The sequence below is a fragment of the Propithecus coquereli genome, unplaced genomic scaffold (genome assembly GCF_000956105.1).
Source record: "Propithecus coquereli isolate 6110/MARCELLA unplaced genomic scaffold, Pcoq_1.0 Scaffold122, whole genome shotgun sequence".
Taxonomy (NCBI): Eukaryota; Metazoa; Chordata; class Mammalia; order Primates; family Indriidae; genus Propithecus; species Propithecus coquereli.
In genome coordinates this window covers 1,443,853-1,457,812 of record NW_012136303.1, presented here as the reverse complement: position 1 = coordinate 1,457,812, position 13,960 = coordinate 1,443,853, and the positions used below count along the sequence as shown (strand labels likewise).

The following is a 13,960-nucleotide window of genomic DNA, read 5'->3' as shown; positions in this document are numbered from 1 at the left end:
TCGAACTCCTGAGCTCAAACAATCCACCCGCCTCGGCCTCCCAGAGAGCTAGGATTACAGGTGTGAGCCACCGCGCCCGGCCAATAATTAGTTTTTTATCTTATAGATTTGTCTGTGCCATTAGCTACACATGGCCATTAAGCACTTGAAACATGGCTAGTCCAAACTGAGATATGCTCTGGGTATTAAAACAACAACACACTATGTTTTAAAAGCTTAGTACAAAAAAGGAATGTAAATATCGCACTAATAATTATATTGCAGCCTGAACAAGAGTGAGACCCCATTTCTACAAAAAATAGAAAAGTTAGCTGGGTGTCCTAGTGCTCGCCTATAATCCCAGCTACTCAGGAAGCTGAGGTAGGAGGATTGCTGGAGCCCAAGAGTGTGAGGTTGCTGTGAGCTACGCTGATGCCACTGTACTCTACTCTGGGTGACAGAGCAAGACTGTCTCAAAAAACAAAACAAAAAAAAATTGATTCCATGTTGGAATAATATTCTTGATATATTGTGTTAAATAAAATATATCATTAAAATCAACTTCACCTATTTCTTCCTACTTTTTTTTAACTGTAAAAAAATGCAGCAACAAGGAAATTTAAAATAACCCAAGTGGCTCCCATTGTATTTCTATTGCACAGTACTATCATAGATGCTGAACTGTGTAAGTGTTCAAGCATATTTCCCTATTTGTGTTGGCTGCTAAAAAGCTTAAACCCAAATTTGTGCCCCATCCACAATACAGATGATTTAATGTCTACATTTTTATATCAGCCCCAATTTCCTGGCTGTATGTTTGTTCCTACCCTTATCCTTTTCTTTCCTATCTACTTCTAAGTTTGTGATCTTGGTAAATTTTACATACTCCCACAAGATGCCTAAAATCTTTTCTTTGAATGAGGCAAGAAATGAAATGGAGTTAATTGTTCCTTTTGTATTTCCATAGCATATGGCTTTCACTTCTATAATAGCACTTGTCTTTGCATAGTGACTTTCAGGTGAAAGAAAAAAAATATATAATAGCACTTGTCTCATTCTACCATGTATTATGATTCATTGTTCGCAGTTTTCCACACCATAAGCTCCTAAAAGACAGGTATTGTATCTTATAAAAACTAATTTATATATTGCTTTACAAAGTGCTTTCACATGGATTATCTCATTTAGTTCTCACAATAACCTGATGATGTTAATATTATTAACCACACTCTACTGATAAGAAACTAAGGCTCAGGGAAGTGTACTAAGCCAAGGGCCAGAACACAAAATCAAGTTCTAATATTAAACACTATGTTCTTTTCTTTCTACCGAATTGCCTCCTTTATTCATCATTTTCCCAGCTCAGTGATCAACCTAGTAAAGTGTCCTGCTCAATATGTGGGTGGGGCTTATGGTTCTTGTTGATTACTAACAAGGAGAACAAAGGAATAGGCATAACAGAGTTAAAAGGAGTCTTAAGGTCATAAACACTCTGTCAATGCTTGTCACCTTTTGACAAGTAATTGTACAGCCTCTGTTTGGACACCTCCAGGAACAATGGAGTTCAGTAATTGCTGAAGCAGCCCTGGCTCTTAACAAAATTCTGCCCCCACATAATTTCTACCAGTTGGTCCTGATTTTCAGACACACATAAAATAAGTCCAATTCCCCCAATATCTGAAGATAGATAGCTCTCATGTCTGCCACCCCCACTCAAATCTTCCCTTCTAAACCACTGCGGATATGGTAAGGAGACAAATGGAGTCCTAGGGGTACTTACACAGACACAGGTGTTATACAGGATGCTCAAGCAGTCCTTGGACATTTCATCGCTTACTGAAAGTGAAAGGGGAATAATTGGTTATTCCTCTCATCAAAAAGACAGTATGACAGTATTACGTTTTTTCAACATAAGAACTGTTACAATCCCCTTCAAGATGGTTATTTTCCTATTTGTATACCTCCTTCCAGTCCTTATCTACCAAAGATCTTCACAGTGCCCATCAGAACCTACAAACCAATTTGCTTATCACTTTTTGGTTTGATACAGTAGCCATTTTCTTCTTATGCTCCACAGTCTTCATAATTTCAACCTGCTGTGATGCCATCATTTAATAAAGCCATTTTCCCTTGTGTCTTGCTTAGGCTATATCATGGGTTTGGGGGTTTTGCTATTTAAATAGACTACAAATAAGCAACTTAATACATACGTGTAGTCTTTTTATGCTTGTATTAAACTGGTTCCTCAAGATACATTTTCAGAAGCAGAACTACTAGAATCCAAAGTATAAGCATCTTAATTGCTCTTATTAGAAATTTCCATTGAAAGGTCTACTAGCAGCAAAGATGCCATTTTTATTAATACTACAGATCACCAACTGAGTGTTATGTTTAGTTTTTGTTGTTGTTGTTGCTGTTATTTGTGTTGGGCAAATGGCTTTCAATACCTGACCTTCTAATTCCAAGTAAGCATTCACTATTTCCCTGTGAGCAAGAACGGGAGAGTAGGCCGCGCGCGGTGGCTCACGCCTGTAACCCTAGCACTCTGGGAGGCCGAGGCAGGTGGATCGCTCAAGGTCACAAGTTCGAGACCAGCCTGAGCAAGAGTGAGACCCCGTCTCTACTAAAAAATAGAAAGAAATGGTCTGGACAACTTAAAATATATATAGAAAAAATTAGCCAGGCATGGTGGCAGATGCCTGTAGTCCCAGCTACTTGGGAGGCTGAGGCAGAAGGATCGCTTGAGCCCAGGAGTTTGAGGTTGCTGTGTGCTAGGCTGAAGCCACGGCACTCTAGCCCGGGCAACAGAGTGAGACTCTGTCTCAAAAAAAAAACAGGAGAGTAGCAAAGAAAGGAAACTTAATTTTCATGACCCCCAAACCAGAAGATGACGAAACTGAGTATGAACCATGAACAAACTGTTTTGCTTGGGACTGCTTCGATTTTCAAAAACTGTTTTCATGCACTCTTATTCAGCCATAAATGCTAAAATGCTGGGTCTCCCTGTGCGATCCCAACGGGTAGCCCTTCCAAGCTAGCTTGACCACATGGGCTGCCTCATATGATCCTGAGACAATGTTGACATCCTGCATCCCTCATCACTACGTTTCAACCTACTGGAGCTTTCTGGTTTGTTTATTTAACAACCTCAGAGCAGGGTGAAACACCAGATTACCAGATCAGTATATCTATTTCTAGATGTTGCATTTTCAAAAGAAATTGGGATTCACTCATTCATCAAGTATTTACTTATTCTACTCTAGAGCAGATGAGAAAAAAAAAGTAAGCAAGCAAGAAAGTCTCAGCCCTCATGCAACCTATAAATCTAGTGGAGGGAAGAGAGAATAAACCTACACCAACAAGTAATTATAAGATGCTACTTGCTGGAAGATAGGGAACATGAGGGAATAATTTAAACAGAGTACAAAGCTGATGCATTAAAGATGAATATGAATCCTCTTAACCACAACTGCACACACAAATGAGACCTTATACACTATGTCCTATTGATGTTAAGGGCAAAAAATTTTTTTAATTAAAAAAAAAAATATGCAATGTTTGTAGAAGGGCATTCAGCAAATGTTAATTGAAGTGATCTTTGGTTTTTAATGCCAGAGTAAAGCACACTCACTCTTTTTTAAAAATTAACTATCGAGGCTGGGCATGGTGGCTCATGCCTGTAATCCTAGCACTTTGGGAAGCTGAGGAGGGAGGATTGCTTGAGGCTAGGAGTCTCAGACTAGCCTGGGCAATATAGCGAGACCCTGGTTCTACAAAAAATTTAAAAATTATCTGGGTGTGGTGGTATGCATCTGTAGTCCCAGCTATTTGGGAGGATGAGGTGGGAGGACTGTTTGAGCCCAGAAGTTTGAGGCTGCAGTGTAAGCTATGGATAAAGCCACTGTACTCCAGCCTGGGCAACAGAGTGAGACCCTATCTCTTAAAAATATAAATAAAATATTGAATACCTAAAAAGAATATTTATAACGTGTAAGTTATAAAGAATAATAATAGAACAATACCCACCACCCAGTTTAAGAAATAATGCACTACCAAAACACTTTGAATTTTTACTATATAAACTCTGGTAACGACTGAACTTTTTACAAAGAGCATATACCACCTCACCTGTATAACAAAAAACTATTAAGTGTTCGAAAAAATAAAACTAAGTGATCTTAAAGGTTATTCCTTACTTTCTCAGCTAGCTATATATGAGAAGAATTTCCAAAGAAAACACAAAAGTTGGAGCACAGGACCATTAGAAAGTACAAAGATGCAATTCTGGCCAGGTACAGTGGCTCATGCCTATAGTCCTAGCACTCTGGGAGGCTGAGGTGGGAGGTTCGCTTGAGCTCAGGAGTTAGAGACCAGCCTGAGCAAGAGTGAGACCCTGTCTCTACGAAAAATAGAAAAATCAGCTGGGCACAATGTCGTGCACCTGTAGTCCCAGCTACTTGGGAGGCTGAGGCAGAAGGATTGCTTGATCCCAGGAGTTTGAGGTTGCTGTGAGCTACGATGACAGCATTGCACTCTACCCGGGGCACTAGACCGATACTCTGTCTCAAAAAAAAAAAAAAAGATGCAATTCTTTTAGTCCAATGGTTTTCATGCTTTTTCTTTTAAACCACCAGATCTGAATTTCTACCCAGTATAGAATGAATAAAGAGAGATCTTTAGTAGGGGTAGAGAGAACAATTTGCTGTTGAATGTAAGGCATGTCCCTGTTAAGAGTTAGGAAGAGAAAGAAGAAAGCAACTCCTGGAAACTGCCACCGTATCAGCAGATTGAGACATAAGGACCAGTGGCTGACAAGTATACTTACTTTTCAGTTTCTGTCCCCGGATAGAGATTGTAGGCCTCATAAGAATTTCTACAAGGAGCTATAAAAACAAAAAAAAAAAAACAAAAAAAAAGGACAAAGTCTTCAAAATTCAAATCATAACTTACAAAACAATCTTTGCCATGACAACTCACGGCCCAAATATCTGTCACAGTATTGTAAGACCCTCTTGTTTTGGGAGGCAGTGAGATTCAATGGAAGAAACACTGTAGCAAAAGTCAGGAAACCTGGGTTCTAGTCCCAGCCCAGCCACCTATTCGCCATGTGAACTTGGGCAAGTCAATGCCCCTCCTTGGGACTCAGATTTCTCATTTTTAAAAATAAGTATGTTAGATTAGGTAATCTCTGGGATCCAATGTGGCTTTAATTTTTGAAAAGCTGCAGAACATCATTACTACTATGACTCTTCTTTTTTAGTTGAAAGAACATTTGCAAATTTAAGTTTATTAAAAAGGTCTCAAAAATATACCACAAATTATTAATACTGATTTCTACAGGGATTGGGGGTGATATGCACAGATTTTTAAATTTTACATGCTTTTAATACAACATACAATTTTGCTTAAACTGTTTAAAAAAAGCATGTATTTAAAAACCCATTCTGTTGAGAGAAAGGACAATTTATAATGATAAAAGGGTCAATCCATCAGGAAGATATACATATATGTACCTAACAACAGAGCCCAAAAATACATGAAGAAAAAGCTGACAGAAATGAAGGAAACAGACAATTCAAAAATAATAGTTGGACACTTTTATATCACGCTTTCAATAATGGACAGATAAGTAGGCAGATGAGCAAAGAAATAGAACACTTGAGTACAATAAACCAATTAGACCTAACAGACATCTGTAGACACCCCACGCAGCAAGAACATAAAACACACTCTACTCAAGTGCACAGCGATCATTTTCCAGGATAGATTATATGTCAGGCCACTAAACAAGCCTCAATAAACTTAAAAGGGTTGAAATCATACAAAGTATGTCCTCTGCCCACAATGGAATGAGATAAGAATCAGAAAGAAATGTGGGAAATTCATGAATACACAAATAATTTAAAAACAAGTATAAGACTTGTACAATAAAAACAAAACATTTTTGAAAGCAATTAAAGACAACCTAAAAAAACAGAAAGATATCTTGTGGTTTGTGGACCAGAAGAATACTGGTAAGATGGCAATACTCCCCAAACTGACCTACGGATTCAATGCCCTCACTATCAAAATCCCAGCTGGCCTCTTTTCAGAAAATGACATGCTGGCCGGGCGCGGTGGCTGACACCTGTAATCCTAGCACTCTGGGAGGCTGAAGCGGGAGGATTGCTTGAGCTCAGGAGTTCGAGACCAGCCTGAGCAAGTGCGAGACCCATATCTACTAAAAACAGAAAAAATTAGCAAGGAGTGGCATGGTGGTGCATGCCTGTAGTCCCAGCTACTTGGGAGGCTGAGGCAGGAGGATTGCTTGAGCCCAGGAGTTTGAGGTTGCAGTGAGCTAGGCTGACGCCATGGCACTCTAGCCCGGGAAACAGAGTAAGACTCTGTCTCAAAAAAAAAAAAAGAAAAAAGAAAAAAGAAAATGACAAGCTTATCCTGAAATTTGTATGCAAATACAAGGGATGCATAATAGCCAAAATCTTGAACTGCCAGTACAGAAATAAACCCATGTTTCTACGGTCAACTGATTTTTGACAAGGGTGCCAACACACTTCAACGGTGAAAGCAGTGTTTTCAATAAATGGTGCTGTGACAACTGGATAGTCACATGCAATGAAAGACATTGAAACCCTACCCTCATATGGTAAAATAATCTCAAATGGATCAAAGACCTAAATATAAGAGATAAAACTATAAAACTCTTAGGAGAACAAGTGGGATAATCTTTGTGACCTTGAATTAGGCAATGATTTCTTAGATATACACCAAAACCCAAGCAACAAAAGAAAAAAATTAAATAAAATGAACACCATCAAAATTTAAAACTTCTGTGCTACAAAGGACACCATCAAGAGCGTGAAAAGACAGCCACTGAATAGGAGAAAATATGCGCAAACTACATATTAGGAAACAGTACCCTGAAATAACCAATAGAACCCAACATCAAAAAGATAATCCAATCAAGAAATAGGCAAAGCAGGTGAGCAGGCATTTCTCCAAAAGGCCAATAAACACTTAAAAAGATGGTCAACACCATAAGCCACTGGGGAAATGCAATGCAAAAATCACAATGAGATACCTCTTCATATCCACTCAGATGGCTATAATAAAAAAGATAGTAACTACTGGCCAGGATGTGGAGAAATTGGCATCTTCATAAATTGCTGGTAGACATGTAAAATGGTGCAGCTGCTTTGGAAAGCAGGCAGGTAGGTTCTCAAAAGTTAAACGTGGAGTTACTGGGTCATAGTGTAACCAATAACCAGTTACTATGACCCAGTAACTCCACTCCTAAGTATATGCCAAGAAAAATTTTTTAAAAAGACAATTGAAGCCAGACACAGTGGAGCAGACCTGTAGTTCCAGCTACTCGGGAGAATCACTTGAGCCCAGGAGTTCCGGGCTGTAGTGTGCTACGCCAATCGGATGTCTGCACTAAGTTCGGCATCAATATGGTGACCTCCCGAGAGCAGGGGACCACCAGGTTGCCTAAGGAGGGGTGAATTGGCCTAGGTCAGAAATGGAGCAGGTCAAAACTCCCATGCTGATCTATAGTGGGATCGCACCTTTGAATAGCCACTTCACTCCAGCCTGGGCAACATAGCTGAGACCACATCTCTTAAAAAAAAAGACAATTGAAATAGAAAATGAAAATATATATCCACATAAAAACTTGTATTCCAATGTTCATAGCAGCATTATTAATCACAGCAGCATTATTAATAATAACCTAAAGTGGAAACAATCCAAAGGTCCATCAACTGATGAACATTTTTTTTTTTTTTTTTTTTTTTTTGAGACAGAGTCTCACTCTGTTGCCCTGGCTAGAGTGAGTGCCGTGGCGTCAGCCTAGCTCACAGCAACCTCAAACTCCTGGGCTCAAGCGATCCGCCTGCCTCAGCCTCCCGAGCAGCTGGGACTACAGGCATGCGCCACCATGCCCAGCTAATTTTTTCTCTATATATTTTTAGCTGTCCAGATCATTTCTTTCTATTTTTAGTAGAGACGGGGTCTCGCTTTTGCTGGTCTCGAATTCCTGACCTTGAGCAATCCACCCGCCTCGGCCTCCCAGAGTGCTAGGATTATAGGCGTGAGCCACCATGCCCGGCCCATATTTCTTGATAATAGAAAGACATGAAGTACTGACACATGCGACAACATGGATTAACCTTGAAAACATTATGTTAAGCAAAGCAGCCAGTCACAAAAGACCACGTATTTATTGTATGACTCCATTTATATGGAATGTCCAGAATAGGTTAAGTCTACAGAGATAGAAAGTAGATAAGTGGTTGCCCAAGGATGGGGGACTTGGGGAGGAAATGGCTACTAAAGGATACGGCGTTTCTTTTTTTGAAGTGGTGAAAATGTTTTAAGATCAACTGTGGTGATAGCTGCATAACTTTGAATATACTAATAACCACTAAATCATATGCTTTCAATGGGTGATTTGTATGACATGTGAATTATATTTCAATAAAGTTATTATTTAAAAGAGTAACAACCACCACCTCATGCTAAGAAACCAGGCATAAAAAGCCACATAGTATATGATTCTGTTGATATGAAATAACCACAGTAGGCAAATCCTGAGAGACAGAAAATAGATTAGCGACTCTCAGGGCTGGAGGGAAGGGAGAATGGGGAGTGACTGCTAACTGGTATGGGATTTCTTTTTGGCAAGATGAAAATGTTCTGGTAATCACTGCACAACAAAACTACTGAAGTGTGGTTAAAAGAGTTTACCTTTATGGTCTGTAAATTATATTTCAATAAAGCATTTATTAAAATTCTGTTAAACAAATTCTAAGTTAACAGGGAAAAAAAAAAATGATTAGAAAGGAATACTCCAGAATCTTAATAGTGGTTGGACTTTGGTGACAGGTCCAAAGACGGTTTTTCACATTTTCTGTAACAAACACCTTTTACTTTTATAATGAGGGCCTTTGTCTTCCCCAAAAGTTAATTTTTACTTAAATATATTAAAGCACCTTAAAGTAATCTATATGCTGAGGACATGACTAAGCCCATATGTTTAAGACTTCCAACATATATATGTACTTTATATTTTACTTCATTATTGTTTAGATCAAGTTAGGAACAATCTCAGAATGAAAACAAAAAACTCTTCTAGCCCCTAAAGGCAATATTTGGACAGTAGGTCCAAGCTACCTCAAGCTAAATAGAAGAAAAAAAGATTCCACAGCATTTTTTTTAAGCACAACAGGCAAATCTTGAGGCTAGATAGTTCTGCTAGAGGATCTGAGAAAGCTTCTGCCCATCTGAAACCAGCAACAAATCTTTAGAAAGCAAATCCACATTCTTGAGATCGGTCCTGGCATGAATATGACACTATAAATCAACATCCTAAATTGACAGAGATGGGGGAACATGTGTTGTTTGAGCTTTAAACAGCAGATTAAAAGTAAAAACCCTCAACTATCCCTGCACCACAGACTGTCAAATTCTGGAGAACTGTTGGGCTCAGCTTTCTGCACATCTGTATTTAATGTTAACTGTACTTACAAGAGAGAAAAAGAAGTCTCATGACTTAGGGCAACAATGAAAGCTGCCCTGGATGTAGGCCTGTTTTGTATAAGAGACCTAAGGTTACCCTCTAGAAAAGTTGGAGTAATTATTATAAAGTATATGCAGTTTTATAGCCTGCTTTTTTTCTGCCATGAATTTTCCCATGTTATTATTATATTAATGGCTTCATAAAACTCAACCAAATGGATAGAATAACTATTACCTTCTCTTGGTGGATACTTGTAGTTATTACAAATAATGCTACACTAATTATCTTTGTATACAAAGTTTTATCTCATTTTAACTTATATCTTCAGGAGAGAATCACAGAAATGGAAACAACACACAAAATGAGTACTGATCTTTAAAGCTTTGAAGTATATTACACAAATGCGTTTCCAAAGAGATCACAATCGCCCAACCAAGATGTAAGATGCATAACTGGGGCCGGGCACAGTGGCTCATGCCTGTAATCCTAGCACTGTGGGAGGCCGAGGCGGGCGGATTCTTTGAGCTCAGGAGTTCGAAACCAGCCTCAGCAAGAGCGAGACCCCCGTCTCTACTAAAAATACAAAGAAATTAATCGGACAACTAAAAATATATAGAAAAAAATTAGCCGGGCATGGTGGCGCATGCCTGTAGTCCCAGCTACTCGGGAGGCTGAGGCAGAAGGATTGCTTGAGCTCAGGAGTTTGAGGTTGCTGTGAGCTAGGCTGATGCCACAGCACTCACTCTAGCCCAGGCAAAAGAGACTCTGTCTCAAAAAAAAAAAAAAAAAAAAGATGCATAACTGCCCAGAATATTATAGTTAAAATAAATTCACTTCAAATGGTAGATGGATTATGTCAATGAATAAATGTAAAGTCGCTGAATGCCAAGCTATGGCATACACCTGGGTCCCCAGACACATTTCATTTGGCCCACACCTACTGAAGAGCTGGGAGATTTTTACCTACAAATGTAGATTTCCCATAACCCCTCAGGGAAGCAGTCAATGGGAAGGAAGAGTCAGGCACGTACTCTCCAGTTCACCACAGTCCCTGCAGTCATTTCGTTTATGCAGATGAACTTGCTCTGGCCTTCTTCACTCCATTTAGTTACCTATTTGACATCTGACTTTACAGACTCTAGGATACACTTTCAGGGTCATGTCAGGGGCTGGGTCAAGTCGACAAGGAGTGATCCAGCCACCAGCATGGCCAATCATTCTGATCTAGCTGAGCCTTGCAACATGGCCAAGACAGGCTTACTCTGGGGTCTTGACAGTGATTAGCAGAGGAAGAAATGACAAACTCTGTCTGGAAAATACTTTCTGGAGCAAGATGGTAAGAGAGTTCAGCAAGAACAAATGCACTCACCTGAAGGTTAGTGAAGTACAAAATGACCTGTGCAAAAGTCCATATTTATGAAAAGACTGGAACTCCTGGAGAAGCTGACATAACTCAAAGCAGGAGAGAAAAATCCCACAAAATCAAGAACAGTTGATCCAAAAACGTACTAAGTAGGGTAAATACCTACTACAGAGAGCCACATTTTCACTGTACGTAGATACCAGGCTAGAGATCCACATTATTCTTTCTTCTACCATACATACATTGGTTTTTACTGAGTAGATTCTTGATGAAGAATTCAGAAGTAAAGGGTCCTTTGAGCTGGCCAGCAAATAAATGCTATGGCAGACTGCTAAGGAGAAGGTGCTGAGCAGCAATTAAAGAATAAAGGCTAGGGATGTAGAGGTAATACTCAATCTTTACTTTGGCGGAAAATGGCATCTTTAAAGAAAAGGCAACTTTTAAAAAATTGAAGTATAACATGATAAAGAGGACAAATCTTATGTGTGCAGCTCCAGTTTTTACAAACTAAATACCATTCCTGTATAACCACCACCCAGATCAAACAGCGACTGACCACAACACCCCCAAATGCTCCCTTCTTCATGCTCACTCCAGGTAATAGGGGTAAGGGCAGATATCTGGGGGAGGGAGAGGGAGTCAGATCCCAAGCCTTCATTCACTGCAGCAAAATAAATTTCAAGTGGTGCAAAATTGGAACAGAGACAATAAAACTTTAAAATATTAGAAGGAAATAGACGTGGTTTGTAATTCAACAGTGGGAAAAGAATGAAACAAAACTCTGAAGCCACAAAAGGAAAGAATGATCAATCTGATACTTAAAAAATAAACATTTCTGGGCCAGGCGTGGGGCTCATTCCTGTAATCCTATCACTTTGGGAGGCCTAGGTGTGAGGATTACTTGAGGCCAGGAGTTCAAGACCAGCCTGGGCAAGAGCAAGATCCCATCTCTACAAAACATAAAAAAATTTCCTGGGCATGGTGGTATGTGCCTGTAGTCCCAGCTACTTGGGAGGCTGAGGCAGGAGGATTGCTTGAGCAGAGGAGTTTGAGGCTGCAGTGAGCTATGATCGCACCACTGAAACCCAGCCTGGGCAACAGAGTGAGACTTTGACTCTTAAAAAGGAAATTAAACACTTCTAATTTTAAAATAACACAAGGCCAGGTGCTGTGGCTCATGCCTGTAATCCTAGTCCTTTGAGAGGCTGAAACAGAAGGATCACTTAAGGCCAGGCATTTGAGACCGGCCTGAGCAAAATAGCAAGATCTCATCTCTACAAAATGTAGAAAATTAGCCAAGTGTGATGGTGCACACCTGTAGTCCCAGCTACTAAGCAAGCTAAGGCAGGAGGATCCCTTGAGCCTAGGAGTTTGAAACTGCAGTGAGGTATGATTTTTGACACCACTGCACTCTATCCTGGGCAAGAAAGCGAGACATTGTCTCAAAATAAATAAATAAATAATAAAACAAAATCAAAATTCAATTCTCAAAGTAGGAAAAAAAACACATGAAACATATATGACAACAGATTTTAAAAAAGAGTACCTATAAAAGAATAACCAAATAATAATAAAGATGCAGAACAATTTGCACAAAAGGAACCAATTACAAACACATGAAAAATATCCAATCTCAGTCATAGAAGGATGAAAATTTCAAAAACTATTAATATAAAAAGAACTCTTACAACGCCAATAATAAAAAGAGAAATATCCTGGCCAGGTGCAGTGGCTCATGCCTGTAATCCTAGCACCCTGGGAGGCTAAGGCAGGAGGATTGTTTGCAGTCAGGAGCCTGAGACCAGCCTGAGCAAGAACAAGACCCCCGCCTCTATTAAAGATAGAAAAATTAGCTGGATGTCATGGCACATGCCTGTAGTCCCAGCTACTCGGGAGGCTGAGGCAGGAGTATCGCTTGAGCCCAGGAGTTTGAGGTTGCTGTGAGCTATGATGACACCAATGTACTCTAGCTAGGGCCAGAGAGCGAGACTCAGTTCCCCCCTCACCAAAAAAAAAGAAAAGAAAAATAACCCAAAAAGAGATAGTTTCTCCAAGGAAGATACACAAATGATAAACTCATGAAAAGATGCTCAACATCATTAGCCATCAGGGAAATGCAAATCAAAACTATAATGAGATATCACTTCATATTTGCTAGAATGGCTATGATCAAAATGACAGATAACAAGTGTTGACAATGATATATAAATCAACACTCTCATACACTGCTGGAGGGAATATAAATGGTGCATCCTCTTTGGAAAACACTCTGGCAGTTCCTCAAACAATTAAACCTAGAGTTACCATATGACCCAGCAATTCTATTCCTAGGTATATGCCCAAGAGAAATAAAAACATGTATCCACAAAGAGCCTGTACAAGAATGTTTATAGCAGTGTTATTTCTAACAGCCAAAAAAAGGTGGAAACAACTCAAATGTTCATCTACAAATGGATATACAAAATGTGGTATATCCACACAATGGAATATTATTTGGCCATAAAAAGGAATGACTGATCATGGTGGCTCATGTCTGTAATCCTAGCACTCTGGGAGGCCAAGGCGGGAGGATTGCTTGAGCTCAGGGGTTTGAGGTTGCAGTGAGCTATGATGACCCCACTGCACTCTAGCCAGGGCAAGAGAGAGAGACTCTGTCTCCAAAAACAAACAAACAAAAAAGGAATGAGTATCAATACATGTTACAACATGAATGAACCTTGCAAGTACCATGCTAAGTGAAAGAAGCCAGTCACAAAAAACCACATATTATATAAATCCATTTATATAAAATGTCCAGAACAGAGAAATCTATAGAGACAAATAGTAAACTAGTGGTTGCATAGGGTAGGAGATAGGGGGATGGTAGGTTGGAGAAGTAGGGTAGTGATAGCTAAAACATATGGAGTTTTGGCCAGGCGTGATGGCTTGTACCTGTAATCCTAGCACTCTGGCAGGCCCAGGTGGGAGGATCGCTCAAGGTTAGGAATTCAAGACCAGCCTGAGCAAGAGTGAGACCCTGTCTCTACTAAAATAGAAAGAAATTAGCTGAACAACTAAAAATACATAGAAAAAATTAGCCGGGCATGGTGGCACATGCCTGT

The 13,960-nt window shown here is 39.6% G+C and overlaps 1 protein-coding gene across 1 annotated transcript in view; it reads right to left on the bottom strand.

Annotated features, from left to right (window-relative positions):
• TRPC4AP (transient receptor potential cation channel, subfamily C, member 4 associated protein) overlaps window positions 1–13,960 on the bottom strand; it is a 112,582-nt gene that overhangs the window by 55,258 nt on the left and 43,364 nt on the right. Inside the window, exons 3-4 of the mRNA XM_012665710.1 lie at window positions 4,805–4,862; window positions 1,760–1,815 (exon numbers count right to left, since the gene is read on the bottom strand). Of these exons, the coding sequence (XP_012521164.1) occupies window positions 1,760–1,815; window positions 4,805–4,862 (114 nt within the window). The remainder of the gene's footprint in view (window positions 1–1,759; window positions 1,816–4,804; window positions 4,863–13,960) is intronic.